The sequence below is a fragment of the Danio aesculapii genome, chromosome 12 (genome assembly GCF_903798145.1).
Source record: "Danio aesculapii chromosome 12, fDanAes4.1, whole genome shotgun sequence".
NCBI classification, from domain to species: Eukaryota; Metazoa; Chordata; class Actinopteri; order Cypriniformes; family Danionidae; genus Danio; species Danio aesculapii.
The window spans coordinates 41,038,691-41,056,919 of record NC_079446.1 but is presented as its reverse complement, the minus strand read 5'-3'; the positions used below and the strand labels follow the sequence as shown (position 1 = coordinate 41,056,919).

Below are 18,229 nucleotides of genomic sequence, written 5' to 3'. Positions count from 1 at the left end.
GGACCTTATATAGACAGGTGTATGCCTTTATAAATCAAGGTAAATCAGCTGAATTTACCACAGGTGAATTCCAATTAAGCTGCTGAAACATCTCAAGAATGATCAGTGGAAACAGAATGTACCTGAGCTCAATTTAGAGCTTCATGGCAAAGGCTGTGAATACTTTTGTACATGTGATTTTTCAAGTTTTATTTTAATAAATTTGCAACAATTTCCAAAAAAAAATCTCTTTTTTTCACATTGTCATTATGAGGGAGGAAATAAATTAATTTAATCCATTATGGAATAAGGCTGTAACAAAAACATGTGTAAAAAGTGAAGCTCTATGAATACTTTCCAGATGCACTATATATAATATAATATAATATAATATAATATAATATAATATAATATAATATAATATAATATAATATAACATAAATGCTCATGACGTTTTCTGTCTCACATTATTTACATCATCTGAATTCACTTCATGTTTCCTGATAGAGTTCACTTAATAAACATACACTATATAGGGATTAGTAAACAAGCGAGGGGTTTCGGACACAGCTTACATAAAGAGTTCCCAGTAGTCGAGCGCGATCTTCAAGTCTTTATATGCGATACACAGCAGAGAACAGAATGAGATTTCAGTGTGTGTGTGTTAATTTAGTGCTCTGAGATATATTTAAGTGTGCTGTGTTGCATATCCGCTTTAAGTCTCTCTCTGGGATTCCTGCCCTATATACATATCCGCCAGTTTTTTGAACTGTGGACCCCAGTGACTCAAATAATCGAACTCTTGGTCACCTTCGGTGGCGGCGGATTCGAGAGAGCTGAGCGATTCCGCCAAGGATCCATTGCCTTCATAGGCGTACGTAGCCAAGGAGTCATAAGGGGGCGCTGTTGGGTCCGAGTCGTTTTCTTGCAGCCGTCCATTGATGAAGTCTCTGACGTCCGTGTTGTCTTTTAGAGGAGATGTGCGGCGGTAGGGGAACAGCATTTCGGGCATGATGTCCCGTCGGAGTTTGTTGGTGTCGATGACTTCGGGGTTGCGCAGAGTCCCGATGTCGAAGGCTTGCGTGTCTTCCTCTCCGCCGCCCTCGTCGTTGTAGGACACCACATTGTCGCGAACGTCTTCTTTTGAGATGATCAGGGGCTCCTTTTTCTTTTGTCGCCGCAGGGCCGCAAACAATACCACAATCACTATGGAGACAGAGGCAGATGAACAAAATGATATCATCAGCACTGTGCAAATCAAGCCGAACAAAGCTGTGTGATAGTCATGTCATGCTGAGTGTGACAGAGACACCTGACGCTATACTCAGGCACTGCTTTCGGCAGGTTTAGCTGGATAATGTGTGTGAACATGCTATCTTTATTAACAATTCATTATTTTCATTGCATGTACATTTACACTTGACAAACTACATTTTATATTATGTCATGTCTTACATTTTTAATTCTTACCTTGTTTTAGTATGTAAGGAAAAAATGTCACATTTGTTTGTAGGAAAAACTGATTTAGACCTTCATTATCATCATTATTTTATAGTAATAAATGTTTTTAAAATGATATATTTATAACATAGTTCAAACGTATGTAGAGTTGAAGTCAGAATTATCACCCCCCCTGAATTATTAGCCCCTTTATTTTTTTTTTCAATTTCTCTTTAACAGAGACATTTTTTCAACACATTTTCAAACATAACAGTTTTAATAACTCATTTCTAATAACTGATTTATTTTATCTTTGCCATGATGACAGTAAATAATATTTGACTAGATATTTTTCAAGACACTTATATAAAGCTTAAAGTGACATTTAAAGGTTTAACTAGGTTAATTAGGTTTACTAGGCTAGTTAGGGTAATTAGGCAAGTTATTGTATAACGATGGTTTGTTCTGTAGACTATCGAAAAAAAATAGCTTAAAGGGGCTAATAATTTGACCTTAAAATGGCTCTTAAAAAATTTAAAACTGCTTTTATTTTAGCCGAAATAAAACAAATAAGACTTTCTCCAGAAGAAAAAATCGTATCAGACATACTGTGAAAATTTCCTTACTCTGTTAAACATCATTTGGGAAATATTTAAAAAAGAAAAAAAAAGAAAAAATCAAAGGGGGGCTAATAATTCTGACTTCATCTGTATACAAATGTATACATGTCATGTACAATATAGTATTCAGTGTAAGTGTAAAGTCATAGAGTGGCCTCATAATGACCAGACATCGACTAAAAGCCACAAAACTGCCTTTCACCACTTCAGTGAGTCTGCCAATAATAACTTCAACCAGACCAGACTAGACCAGAAAGTCACCCAGCTGATAATACATTGTAAAAAAACGCTGGCTTACACACAACGTAAGGAAATAAGTAAACTGAATCACCAGGGTACGCCCCTTGCTCTTAAATGTGAATCTATTCTGTGCTCTCTTTTTATTTAGGTATGAAAACACTTTGAAATAAATACAAAAACGTCAGGATTCTCTTATTTTCCATTACAGGCGCCGTTGCCCCTCCTATGCAATCCTCAAAACAGTCAGTTCATGTAGCGGTGCGTGACTGTCAGACTCGCTCCGTATTTATATATAGACGCTGTTTCCTAAATGGATTGTGTACATGCGATCTGAAGCAGAGTGAAAGTGGACACTCTGGGTTAGGCCGCATGTTTGAACAGACATATACACTTAACAATAATAATAATAATAATAATAATAATAATAATAAAATAATAATAATAATAATAATGATGATGATGATGATGATGATGATGATGATGATGATGATGATGATAATAATAATAATAATAATAATAATAATAACAGTAATAATAATAATAATAAGCTTAATAATAATAATTATAACTATAATAATAACATCTAAAGATGTTGATCTTGGTGGGTTTTCATTTAAACCAAACAAATTTAGTCTTAAATGAGCATAAACAGTTAAGCAATCAAATGCTTTCATTAAAACATAAGATCTGTGCTTTTTAAAGTGACGTTTAAAGTTATTTATTGTAATTAAACGAAGAATCTAAGCGAGAGATTCATTTGTTGCTCTTTAATCAGAATGTTTAAATTATACAGTAAAGAAAAGATAATAAGAGTTGATAACTTGATTCAATACCTTTATAGTAGCTATTAATTTATGTATGCTATTCTATCCTAATTAATAATAAAATAATGCAAATAAATTACTGACCATTTCAACTGTTTATTTACAATGAAACAGCTCCAGAATTACAGGTTTAGTCATTTTAGGGATAAAAGGGGGATGCTTTATTTTCACATCCCAATGTTGACCGGTATGTACAGTTGAGTGGAGGCTTAAGATTGTAATATATTAATTTTAAAAGTAACTTTACCCAACACTGATCAGATGCTACTTATTATTTGGAAAATACAGTATTTCTACTTATTTGTCTTGAGCACAGCTAGTTCAGTGACTCAAAATATCTTCAGGTTTAACCAGCTTCGGTTTCAAAGTCACTCAACTGAGATTTCATTCTCAAAGCTCACAAAAAACATAATTTCGGTGTCTGTAAACAGATTTGGAGCACCAACTGCTATGGCAACAAGCAATATACACAGCAAAGAGCGAGACCTTATGATTAAGTTTAGTTAATTGAATTAGCGAGAGCCCAGACGATCGATGCCGGGGACAATAACATTGCCACAGTCGCTGCAAACAGAAGCACTGAGTCAGCTGGAATAAAAAAAAAAAACAGGGCAGACGAGCTAGAGACTCAGATAGAGAAAGCGTGCATAATCTCAATCACTGCAGCGAGAAGAAAGACCTGCTGGAGAATCACAGGCTGTTCTTGGATGGCTAAAGCAGAGCAGGCAGATAAGAAGCCCAGTGAGCAGCGCGAGACACTACAGAGAGCTTAGCTGAAGATACAGAGGAGTGTGTTTCAAAAGGTGTCATGCGCTTAAGGTACTCATGAATACAGAAAAGAGAGAGAGAAAGAGAGACGCACTGTAATGCAGATAAAGACTTAGTACTGCCTGGAGCAATCACCTTGCAGTTTTAAAAGAAGTTTAAAAAAAAAGACTTGCGTTTGTGTTTTAATGCATTACAAATTTGCAGGGTTCCATCGAGGGCACATGGTGAAGCACTGCGGTAGAGCTTTCCTTCAAGGGTTTCATGTCTTTTAACTTGATTTTCTGTAACTTGATTTTTCTTTATTTATTGTATTTTTTTATTTGTATTTTTTGTAAGAGCACATAATAACGATTAACAGTAATTATTATTATTATTTTTATTATTATTATTATTATTATTATTATTATTATCATTATCATTATTATTATTATTATTATTATCATTATTATTAATATTATTATCATCATCATCATCATCATCATCATTATTATTATTGTTATTATTATTATTATTATTATTATTATCATTATTATTAATATTATTATCATCATCATCATCATCATCATCATCATTATTATTATTATTATTATTATTATTATTATTATTATTATTATTATTATCATTGTTGCTATTATTATTACTATTCTTATTATCATTATAATAATAATAATAATAATTATTATTATTATTATTATCATTATAATAATAATAATAATTAATATTATTATTATTATTATTATCATCATCATCATCATTACTTTTTTTTTCTTTTTACAACAGTTAAAATGCAAGAACATGAAAAACACTACAAATATAGTATAATAATAACAACCATAATAACAACAATAATATTTTTTTACCTTTTCTCCCTACACAAAGTACATTATAAAATAAACACACTTCAATTATTTATTTATTTATTCATTTATTTATTTTACCACAGCCTATGTGGCAATTGATTTAAAGTTTTGAAATTGAATTGTACCACAGGTTTTTACATTTAGTTTTGCTAGTATAAGCTTACTCTGTCACGGATTGGTCAGGCTCTCACGATCCCCACTCACGAAGATCACCATCACCTGACTTCTAATGAGCACACAGCTGCATCACATTCACGAGCACCAGATAAAAGCACAGCACTCCAGTCGCTCATTGTCCGGGCTCGTCTCGACGAAAGCGGACAACTGAGCGACCACTCAGCGTAGTCATCCTCAGCTAAAACAAACGCTTTACTTACCTGTTCTCTTTGTATTCCTCCTAGTCTTCCTGGTCCACCCGAATCGTCCTGTCTTCCAGTCCTTCCAAGTCTGTGTCATCCTCTGTCAGCTGTATCTGGTGTGTGCTGTCCATCCTCGTGTATTCCTGTTACCCAGCCACGGAGGAAAAGACCCCAACATCATTCCTGATCCTCCTGGCTATCCTTCATGTGCTCCTTGTTGTCATTTAATAAACACCCTAACGTTTCCTTACCTCTGTCTCCTGTCCGCTTCATAACAGAAGCCCGGACCAATAACGACGACAACATGAGCACCCCCGATCACTTTCAAGAGCTGGTGGACCAGTTGAAGCGGATTCTACAGCCACCAGCTCCACTTTCCAACGCACCACCAGCACCGAGCACTTCCGCCTCCACAGTTTCTTCTTCGGCCCTTCCTTCCAGTCCCATGGCCCGACCAGCGCCCTACTCAGGCGGAGCGGGGGAGTGCAATGGTTTTCTGTTACAATGTTCCCTCATATTCGAAATGCAACCTTCTCTATATCCCACAGATAAGTCAAAGCTCGCCTACATCGTATCACTACTCTCTGGGCCTGCACTTAAATGGGCTGAGACGATCTGGAACCAAGCCGGGCCGGTCATGAATTCCATCACTACCTTCACGGAGTATTTCAAAGAGGTGTTTGGACGTTCTGATGGGGAAGTAGCCGCTGGAGAGCAGCTGTATCATCTAAAGCAAGGTACTCTATCTACACAGGAATATGCTCTCCGGTTTCGCACTCTAGCAGCTGCAAGTGGATGGAATGAGAGATCGTTGTTGACCACGTACCGGCTCGGCTTGGAACCCACTCTCCGAATCCAGCTGGCCACATTAGATGATACTATGGGTCTGGAGAGATTCATCCAACATTCTCTCCGATGTTCCGATCGTCTCCGTTCCTATCAACAGGACACCATCACCCCCTCGTCTGCACTCCTCCAATCGCCTGAGTCAACAGCCTCTCCAGAACCAGAACCCATGATAATAGAGTCTGGAAGACTGACATCAGCGGAACGACAGAGGAGGCTGACCCGGGGTCTGTGTCTATACTGCGGTGTCAGTGGACACACCCGTATGGAGTGTCCCCTTCGTCCCATTCGGACTTCAGTGAGTGTATTCAGTACGAATATTGAACAATGTAAACCACTTACTACCACCGTACAAATAACTACTGCCTCTATTTCTCTCCTTGTCACAGCCCTCATCGACTCCGGGTCAGCAGGGAACTTCATCTCCCAATCCCTCTGTCGTCAACTCCACCTACGTACTGAGGCGTCCTCGCATATATACCAGATACAACCGATAACCCAGTGCACTCGATCTTCGACCCGTATCCATCGACAATGCGAAGACATCCTTCTTCAAGTGGGGTTGTTACATCAAGAGAGGATTCAATTTCTGGTTCTGGAGGGTGCAAATATGGACATCATTCTAGGGCGCCCGTGGCTGGTGAAGCACGATCCCATCATCTCTTGGGGCACAGGAGAGATAAAGAAATGGGGATCTGGATGTACACCTACCTGTTTTCCAAATCTCCCTCTTCAAGGTCGGAACCCCATTTCTTTGTTTACAACATCGGTCGAGAGTCCTCCTGAGAAGCAGTCTATCCACATTCCTAAGGAGTACAGCTCCTTTCATGATGTCTTCTGCCCCAAGAGAGCTTCCCAGCTACCGCCGCATCGGCCATGGGACTGCGCGATCGACCTAGTTCCAGATGCCCAGTTGCCAAGAGGTAGGATCTACCCGCTCTCGCTTCCAGAGAATCAGGCAATGGAAGATTACATAAGGGAGGCTCTGAGTCAGGGGTACATACGTCACTCAAAATCACCAGCCGCCTCAAGCTTCTTCTTTGTGGCCAAGAAGGACGGAGGGCTGCGTCCATGCATCGACTACAGGGTCCTAAATAACGGTACAGTAAAATACCGATATCCCCTTCCTCTGGTACCAGCCGCTTTGGAACAGCTCCGAGAAGCTAAAGTCTTCACTAAATTGGACCTCCGCAGCGCGTATAATCTGATAAGAATACGTGAGGGGGACCAATGGAAGACAGCATTCGTGACCCCTACTGGCCACTATGAATATGAGGTCATGCCTTACGGTCTGGTCAACGCCCCCTCCGTATTCCAAAACTTCATTCATGAAGTCCTCCGGGAGTTTCTTCACCACTTTGTAATAGTGTACATAGATGACATCCTCATTTACTCCCGGAGTGAGGCCGAACATCGCCAACACGTTGCGGAGGTCCTACACACATTGAGAGAACATCACCTCTACCTCAAAGCGGAGAAATGCTCATTCCACCAGAAGTCGATTCATTTCTTGGGATACATCATTGACCAAACCGGTATACGTATGGATGGGAAGAAAATTGAGGCTGTTCTATCCTGGTCAGAACCCACTTCCATTAAGGAGCTCCAGAGGTTTCTTGGGTTTGCTAACTTTTATAGACGGTTTATCAAGGACTACAGCAGGATTACATCACCTCTCACTAATCTCCTCAAGGGTAAACCCAAAGGACTGGAGTGGACCAAAGAAGCAGCCGCAGCCTTCCGCCTTCTTAAGAAGGAGTTCACAAGGGCCCCACTCCTGACTCATCCTGACCCAAATCTTCCTTTCGTGGTGGAAGTGGACGCATCCACCACCGGCGTCGGGGCAGTATTATCCCAACATCATGATACACCGCCCCGACTGCATCCCTGTGCCTATTTCTCTCGGAAGTTGAGCCCGGCGGAGCAGAATTACAGCATAGGAGACAGGGAGCTTCTAGCAATCAAGCTAGCCTTGGAGGAGTGGCGTCACTGGTTGGAGGGAGCCAAACATCCGTTCCAGGTGATCACAGATCACAAAAACCTCCAATATATCAAAGAGGCCAAGAGACTATGTCCACGTCAAGCCAGATGGTCACTTTTCTTCTCACGTTTTGATTTCTCCATTTCCTATCGTCCAGGACCCAAGAATCTAAGAGCAGACGCTCTCTCTCGTTTACACGAGCATCACGATCATGAAGAACTCCCAACGAAGATTCTTCCCGAACACATCTCCATTTGTCCGATCACCTGGAACGCTCCTCCAGTCGTTGCCACTCCGGAAGCCCCTGCTCCGCCGGGATGCCCTCCTCATCGGCAGTTCATACCACCTGAACACCGGGTAGATCTGATCCACTCCTTACATACCTCGCTAGGCACTGGACATCCAGGGATCAACAATACTCTCTCGCTAGTATCCCAACGATTCTGGTGGCCAAACATGGCAAGGGATGTGAGGCAATATGTTCAGGGCTGTAAGGACTGTGCCCAATCCAAGAGCCCACGTCATCTACCCGCTGGAAAGCTCCATCCCTTGCCGATTCCGAACCGTCCCTGGTCACACCTAGGAGTGGACTTTATCACTGACCTCCCCTCGTCAGAAGGTAATACCTGTATTCTAGTCATCGTAGATAGATTCTCAAAGTTTGTCAAACTAATCCCTCTGAAAGGTCTTCCCACAGCCTTTGAAACAGCCGACAATATCTTTAATCAAGTCTTCAGGTCATTTGGTATTCCAGAAGATATTGTGTCGGACAGAGGTCCACAGTTCATCTCACGTCTATGGAAAGCCTTCTTCAAGCTCCTAGGTGTGGCCGTCAGCCTCTCTTCTGGATATCATCCCCAAACCAACGGGCAGACAGAGAGGAAGATTCAGGAGGTGGGACGGTTCCTGAGGACCTTCTGCAGTGGTCACCAGAGCTCCTGGAGCCAGTATTTGGGCTGGGCAGAATATGCCCAAAATTCACTGCGGCAACCCTCCACCGGACTCACGCCATTCCAGTGCGTCCTGGGCTTCCAACCACCGCTCTTTCCCTGGGATGGCGAACCATCTGATGTCCCCGCAGTGGATCACTGGTTCCGGGAGAGCGAGAGAGTCTGGGACGAGGCTCATCAACATCTGCAGAGGGCAGTCCGTCGAAGCAAGGTAACCGCCGATAGAAGAAGGTCTGAAGAACCCAGATACACACCCGGACAAAAGGTGTGGCTATCCACCCGGGACATACGCATGCGACTGCCCTCTCGCAAGTTAAGTCCCCGATTTGTTGGTCCCTTCACCATCGTGGAACAGGTTAACCCCGTCACCTACAAACTACAATTACCCTCTCACTACCGTATTCACCCTACATTCCACGTATCACTCCTGAAACCCTATCACGATCCTGTTCTTCCCTCCACAGAGCCTGACCACGAAGAGGAACCCCCTCCTCCACTGCTCCTAGAAGAAGGAGCCGTCTACGCAGTGAAGGAGATCTTGCGTTCCCGACGTCGTGGTGGCCAGTTGGAGTACCTGGTGGACTGGGAAGGGTACGGCCCCGAAGAAAGGACATGGGTTCCCAGAGCTGATATTCTCGATCCTAGTCTCATGGTGGAGTTTCATGAGAGCCACCCTGAGTTCCCAGCGCCTAGAGGCAGAGGGAGACCACCACGGCGTCGGAGGTGTCGGCCCTCAGGAGCGGGCCCTGGGGAGGGGGGTACTGTCACGGATTGGTCAGGCTCTCACGATCCCCACTCACGAAGATCACCATCACCTGACTTCTAATGAGCACACAGCTGCATCACATTCACGAGCACCAGATAAAAGCACAGCACTCCAGTCGCTCATTGTCCGGGCTCGTCTCGACGAAAGCGGACAACTGAGCGACCACTCAGCGTAGTCATCCTCAGCTAAAACAAACGCTTTACTTACCTGTTCTCTTTGTATTCCTCCTAGTCTTCCTGGTCCACCCGAATCGTCCTGTCTTCCAGTCCTTCCAAGTCTGTGTCATCCTCTGTCAGCTGTATCTGGTGTGTGCTGTCCATCCTCGTGTATTCCTGTTACCCAGCCACGGAGGAAAAGACCCCAACATCATTCCTGATCCTCCTGGCTATCCTTCATGTGCTCCTTGTTGTCATTTAATAAACACCCTAACGTTTCCTTACCTCTGTCTCCTGTCCGCTTCATAACATACTCGTTTAATTCAAAGGATGATAACCATTGATTTTAACAATTGTCAGGGATCACAGATTCAGGCATATTCTTGAATGTTCTGCTGAGGAAAACAAAACCCACCAAATTTCTTGAGCAGTCTGATGGTAAGCAAATAGTAGTGTAGGAACTCTGCCAAAACCATATTGATATCTATATGAGGTGTTGCGATGGAATTTTTTTTATTTAAATATGTCTGAGTAACATATATATATTTGGTGGACATATATATATATATATATATATATATATATATATATATATATATATATATATATATATATATATATATATATATATATATATAACTACATAATTCATATATATGTGTGTGTGTGTGTGTGTGTGTGTGTATATATATATATATATATATATATATATATATATATATATATATATATATATATATATATATATATATGCTTCTCCTGATTTTTCTTTTTCATAAATATTTAATTTAATATTGTTTTCAAGCATATTTATAGTGTACTGAATTTTGCACCATGAACTTTATTTATTAAAAGCTATTTTGTTCGATTAATTCCAGTTTTGGCTTTGGTTCTGAATAATCTATTGTGTGTACAGTGCTCAACAAGTACACGCCTCACAAATCTCTCTTTTAAATTGATATTTTTAATAGGAAGCTATACAATATTATATTTGTGCATTTATATCAGATTAGTCAGTACTGAAGCCAAATCTGGAGCTTATCTAACAAAATAACTTACGATAACGGTCCAAAAACTAGTACAGCCAAATTGACATGTTATAGAAAATATTAAATACAAATTTAAAAAAGAGCAAAAATCAAGAGAAGAAAAAAAGTGAAAAATTTTGTTGAAATTTTGTAGGTTGTAATTTATTTTTGCAATATTTTGCTTATTTTTTAAAATGTTTGGTGACTAAAGTATTATTTTAATAAATATATATGTTTAGAAATATGTTTAATTTACCAAAATACATTGCCTATATTCACTGAGAAATGGATAAAAATATTCATTTTCGAAATGGGCTGAACTCAATTATGCTGAGCACTGTACCTTGAATGGCATCCTATAGAAAATATTTATTTAAAAGACGATCTGTGCGAGATGTACTCAATTATGCAGGGCACTGTATGTATGACAAAAGTAATAAATAAATAAAAGAAAAAATCAGATGACTTCTCTATCCTGCTGTTTTTTGCACCTAAACGTGCCATCCTTAAGTGCCACAACTGTCTGCTGATCTCTTCACGTAATGATCATACAGTATGTCGAGCGAGAAAAGCTGAGAAGAGGGAATTATGGTCCTAAAAAGGGAACAGGTGCTGTGGTTTGCAGCTTGTTTTTCCTGTTCAGTGGCTGCTCTCTCATCCCAGCAGGTAATCGGAGCGCTCGCCCCTGCCTCCCACTCAGGTGTTAATTATGAAGAAGCAGCGGCGGGGGGCCACATGCTGAGTTCTGCCCAGCCTGGGGGCCTGTGGCGTGTGCTGGGCTCTTTCTGTAATCTGGAAAGGGGAAGAGTGTGGGCAGGATGCGGATATTTCTCGCTCTGGCCGCGCCAACCTGCTACTTTCTCTTTAAAAGGTGGACATGTTATGCCCCTTTTCATAAGATGTAAAAGTGATCTCTGGTGTCCCTGTGAAGTTGCAGTTCAAAATACGCCACGGACCGTTTATTATACTCACTCACTTTAGGAAAACAAGATAATACGTTAAAAATCATATGAGATGTTGATAAATAACTATACAATTGATATATATTTATGCTTTTCTTGATTTTTCTTCTACATTAAATTTATATTTAGTATTACTGTGTCTCAACCAATTGTGTTTTCTAGTTTCACAAATAGCTTAATACATGTACAGTATATACACTCACTGGTCACTTTATTAGGTACACCTCTCCAACTGCTTGTTAACGCAAACTTCTAATCAACCAATCACATGGCAGCAACTCAATGCATTTAGGCATGTAGACATGGTCAAAATGATCTTCTGCATTTCAAACTGAGCCTCAGAATGTGGAAGAAAGGTGATTTAAGTGGCTTTGAACGTGGCATGATTGTTAGTGCCAGACGGGCTGGACTGAGTATTTCAGAAATGGCTGAGCTACAGGGATATTCACGCACAACCATCTCTAGGGTTTACAGAGAATTGTCCAAAAAACAGAAAATATAGTGAGCAGCAGTTCTGTTGGTGCAAATTCCTTGTTGATGCCTGAGGTCTGAGGAGAATGGCCAGACTAGTTCGACCTGAAAGAAAGGCAACAGTAACTCAAATAACCACTCGTTACAACTGAGGTATGCAGAAGACCATCTCTGAATGCACAACACATCCAAGTTTGAGGCGGATGGGCTACAGCAGCAGAAAACCACACCAGGTTCCACTCCTGTCAGCTAAGAACAGAAAACTGAGGCTACAATTCACACAGGCTCACCAAAAGTGGACAATAGAAGATTGTAAAAATGTTGCCCGCTCTGATGAGTCTCAATTTCTGCTGCGACATTCAGATGGTAGAGTCAGAATTTGGCATCATGTCATAAAGTGCAAATCATCTCAGACTGGTTTCTTAAACATGACAATAAGTTCACTGTACTCAAATGGCCTCCACAGTCACCAGAACTCAATCCAATAGAGCATCTTTGTGATGTGGCGGAACGTGATATCCGCATCATGGATGTGCAGCTGACAAATCTGCAGCAACTGCGTGATGCTCTCATGTCAATGTGGACCAAAATCTCTGAGGAATATTTCCTGTGCCTTGTTAAATCTATATGGATTAAGGCAGTTCTGTAGGCAAAAGGGGGTCCAACCCGGTACTGGTAAGGTGTACCTAATAAAGTGGCCGGTGAGTGTATTTCCTTTTTATACAAATCTTCTACACAGATAAGGAAAATCTATTAAATGAAACACAGTTTGTATCAAATGTTAGCAAATCAATTTGTTTGTTACACCACTTAGCATAGCATCTCAGTCATCATGAACATGTCTGTAGGCTACAGCTAAAATACAGGAATAATAAATCTAATGAACTAATGACTCTTGAACATACAATTACTGTTCAGTGTTCAATCAAATTAGCACACTTATGGACTAATATTTCCAAGGTATTCACGTTTAAATCAGCCACCGAAAGAAGCGTGTGTATGTTGACTTTGTCCTGAAGGAAAATGAAAGTAAACTAAACTTTACGTGCAGTACCTTAAATTTCTGGTAGGTGGAGTGTCAAACCCACAAGAGGTTATATAGGACTGCACAAATATGTTTCCTAACATATTTAATTCATATATTTGAATTAATTCATATATAGTCTAATTCTTAGATTATTTCCAGACTTTGGTACTGACTGATATATTATATATTGTATACACAAGTAATCTATAACATGATCCCTTTCCTACATCAATGAGATATCTGAACAGTACTTTTTTTTTCTACATGCTTGCAGAAAAAACTCAGTAGTCCTTTTTCATATTTTCCGAATTACTTGATGCATCGAGGACCCGATTATAGCAATTAAACACAGAAAAATTCAAAAATGCATGATATTTCCCCTTTAATGTACGCACATTCAGGGTTTTTGCATTAGCCAGCTCATCAGAAAAAAAGTGCAACAGAAAGAATGTGAAATGAGGGGCAAGTGGAGAGCAAGAGCCCGAGAGAGAGAGAAAAAAGAGAAAAAGAGCGTAGCAGAAAGATGCAATAATTTGTTGTGGAAAGGCTCTGTCCTCAGTAACCTGTCCACTCAGCGCCAGCAGACCGGTTTAGGGGAAGATACTGAAAATGGAGAAGGATAAAGGGGAAAGTATCCATATTAGGTTTGCCCAGAGAGGATCAGCGGTGGACTAGATGGTGCCTGCGCAGGGGAACAGCAGAATATGAGATGGCAGAAGTGGTTGAACACACGGCGCACGATTGTCTGTGTTGTGTAATGGGTAGAAACGCATACTGTATGTACAGACGCATCCTTTCAGGTGGTAATTTAGACTGTTTTTGCTATGTTGTCAAGTTTTTAGATAAATCTTCTTGCACATATTTCTTGGATTTCTCAGAAATAGATATGAGGTCTATCAGATCAACTGTTAAAAATAAATATGAAAAGAGAAAAGTCTTAAGTCTGATTTATATTTTCGCCTGGCGGCACATCTTGGACCTCCGCTGACTGCGCGCGTACCTCGCGAAACGGACAAGGCTTTTATACTTGATGCAATTGCCGTTGTGATTTTTTTTTAAATGACGGTATTCAAAAGAAACTCACCGAAAAGTCATACGGATAAAGTAGAAAGTTTCCATAACTATGTCATATCATTAATATTATTGAAGATTTTTTTAACTAATTATCATTAGAAATTATTTCAACAATTATAAAGATGTTTATATGAACTGAAATGAACTGCCAATAAAATAAAATAATAATAAATAATCATTTAAATTAATAAAAAGTAAAATCAAAAATTGTATTTAAAATTAATTGTATTATAGGCCTGGGTGATTATTTGCTGGGCGTTTAACCTACAGTATAATCGATCTAATTTTTCCAGATACATTTTTTCAATTACTTTCCCTACTGCATGTGGAGTCATGTGACCTTGCCCTGTTAAGGCTGATTCATACTTCTGTCGAGTGCACGCGTATGGTCCGGTGCAGCCTTCGTACGGATCGCATCCCTGCACACCTCTCAAAAAATGTAACTACACGTTGCATGTTTGCACTACATTGACAATGATTGGAAGCTTTGCCAGAGATTAAGACTTAATTAATAGACTTAAGAGGGCTTATTTTCCATGACAATAAAATTGTTATTTACATGCAAAAAGGTTTACAGAAGATTTAAAATATTATTTACAGGATATACAAAAGTTGTTTTAGAGGAGATACTGCTAATTTTCTACTTTTAATTTGAAAAACATTGAAAATAATTATTTTTTTTCCAAAAGTGTGAGTTATTTATTCTCACTTTTTATAGGAAAAAATTGACTGTTTGTTTTAAATAATGCATGTTTTAATTTCAGTTGTTCAGCATTGGTGTTCACCCTTCATTCAAATATCTCTTACTTGTATAATGTGAGCATAATTACTGAAATGTTCAATTAATCGAGATTTAGATTTTAGGTCAAGTCGCCCAGCCCTAGCATTATCTTTACTGTAATTTTCAATCCTTTTAAGGTGTCACTCTGGCATAAGAGTAGGGTGTGTTCATACTTTAGTTTAGTTTTCTTGGTTTGCTGTACAAAGATAAAATCGAATTTAAAGCACACAATAGTTCATTTGGAAGCAGGCAGAGTCCCTCAGAGTTTTGAATGGTTTAGTTTTTCAGTGTTGATAATAATCATGCAAATACAGCAAAGGATAATGATTTCTAAAGGATCATATGACACTGAGTGCTGGATTAATTTAACTTTGCTATCACATAAATATATTACATTTTAAATCACATTGTAATAATATTATTACATAAATGTCATATTTCTTTGAAATAACACTTGATTAGTTAAGAGAGAGAAAGATATATAAATATAGAATAAGTGCTGAAAAGTAAACACAGAGGGAAAAATGTTTCTTTTTTGTATTTACTTTCTTTTATTAGTTCTGTAACTTAATTATAATATATTAAAGTGCACTACTTTCACAAAAAAAAGAAGTTATTTAATGAGTTACTTATGAGAAGTTACCTTTGAGTTATGAGTAGCTCAACATTTTTAATCTTCCCAACACGTTGATGAATTAAAATACGATAAATAAGTAAAAAAATTCTTGTGGGTCTCAGGATGCATAGTTTAACCGTAAAAAATTACTCAAATTACTGTAATTGAGTAGGATTTATCAGATATTGTAATTTACTAAGTACTTTTAAAAATGTGCACTTTTACTTTCCCTTGAGTACATTTTTAGTGCTGTATCAGTACTTTTACTCCACTACTTTCCTTCAACCTGCAGTCACCACTTTATTTTTAATTGTCTATGGGGTTAGAAAAGTCAGTCCTGTGAGTCTAATCAAACACACAGAAGGTAAATTGCATTATAATGAGCTACCTCAAGACATGGGTGCTTTAAAATTACAACAAACTGGAAGCATTAAAAGCGTCTTTACACACAATGATCGCGTAACTGTTTAGATGCATGTCACTGATGAGTAGATGATGGCCGTTTACTGTGTGATGAGCGAAATGGCCTTAAACACCCAGCAGGCACAGAACGTCAACATGACATCAGATTGACGTTGTACCCCAATGCCATGGGGACGTTGCGTTTTGTTTGGAAATGAAAATCGAGTTGACATCAGAACTCAACGTTAGGTTGACGTAAATGCCCAATTTTCAACCTAAAATCAACCAAATATCAACATCTAATGATGTTACAGCTTGAAGTTGTGTGGACGTTACCACTATGACGTCTATCAGATGTTGGATTTTAGTTGCCATACCTGATGTATAAATGTCAGTATTTTATGTCAATATGACATTGGTTTAAGATGTTGGCTCAATGTTGGATTTTAGTCACTTTCCAATACAACCTAAAACCAACAAAATATCAGTGTCATTTGACGTCAATGTTGGACATCAAAAAAAGATTGTCCTTAGACGCTGGCTAGACGTTGAATTTTGGTCACCTGACATCACAACTTAAATCTAACCTAATATTAATAACGTCTTATGATGTTGTGTGCCAGGAGGGCAATAGCTAAATGCACTACAGAATGTTACGTTTACACACATCCTCAAATTACATGTAAATGCATCAGCTTTTCACAGCGTAATACTCACTACTCTTGAGTACTTTTGAATAGTCTCATACTTTAAGTAATATTTACAAAAGATACTTTTACTCTAATTGCACTACATTTTTTGGCAAGTAATGGCTCGTTTCCACTGAGTGGTACGGTACGGTACGGTTACGCTTTTATGGACGTTTCCACTTCAAAGGGTACCTAAAAGCGAACCGTACCGTACCACTTATTGGTCTCGCTTTGCAAAGGGTACCATAAGGCGAAGCTAGAACGCTATAGCAGAACGCTATTGGTTTGCAGAGATATGTCATTCACTCACGCAACAAGCCAGAATGAAAACAAAAGAACCGCCATGTTTTAAATTCACAGCTAAGAGATTACACCGTAATAATATAAACATATAATAACGAGCCATGGTTGAACCAAGCTTAAACAAACATTGTCATCGTCTTGATGAACAGCCACAAAGCCAAGAAAAGAGCAGATTGTACCCTGTGCCCCGTTGTTTTTTTACGAGCCAAGCAAGCGGTTTTGCTTTCTTGCTTGTGCATCTATATTTGAAATAACAAACTTCTTAAGCAGATGATAGTAATGTGCGCTTGATTATTGACGTTCTATTGAAACCCAATCATTTCAGAAACTGACAAACGCGAGAGTGACGCGCAAATAAACTAGAAGCCGGAAAAAATGAGCTTTTTTTTTTTTCAGCAAACATGAACAAACTGCCTTTTTGACTATTATGAACTCTGAATGATGGAATTATTCTCTAACAAGAGGTCACGTGCTGGTGAAGATTAGAGATACAGATGAGACATGTGCACTGACTGCAGGCTATATGTTGCATGTTGTTTTTGAACCTAAATAAGGACTAAATGTATACTGTGTATAGTTTTTCAGTAATTGGTAACAAATCGGAGACTGTAAGGGTCTGTATGTGTTCATATATGTTGCATTTATTTATTTGTTTTATATAATTGCAGATGTTAATGTAGGCTATTTCCCATTGTCATTGATCTGAAGTTATAATCAAATCTTGTTCATAGTAAGGTTAGTAATGAACATATATACACAAGTATTTCTGTGTACAAAGCATCTGTTTTGTCAGAAGTGCTTCTCGTATGATATGTGAACGACCCGTATGGCTTTACTGTGACATTTTCTCGAGTAAAAATGACGTCGTCTGAAACTTTCTGTCGTACACCACGTACACCAAAAGGGTATCCTTTTGGCAGTGGAAACGCAAGCTTAATAAAGGTGGCCCGTACCTAACCGTACTGTACGTCTCAGTGGAAACAGGCCATAATGGTACTTGGTATGAATTTTTAGTACTAGTTCCACCACTGCAAATGAAACATTTAAGATGTCAGCAGAAAGTTTAACAGCTTTCATACACCATTCTC

General features: G+C 39.1%; 1 protein-coding gene across 1 annotated transcript in view; it reads right to left on the bottom strand.

Moving 5' to 3' along the window:
* Positions 1 to 437: 437 nt before the first annotated feature.
* Positions 438 to 18,229, bottom strand: part of LOC130238252 (cadherin-10) — a 136,409-nt gene continuing 118,617 nt past the window's right edge. The window contains exon 12 of the mRNA XM_056469196.1: positions 438 to 1,185. Within this exon, the coding sequence (XP_056325171.1) occupies positions 695 to 1,185 (491 nt within the window). The 3' untranslated portion in view covers positions 438 to 694. The remainder of the gene's footprint in view (positions 1,186 to 18,229) is intronic.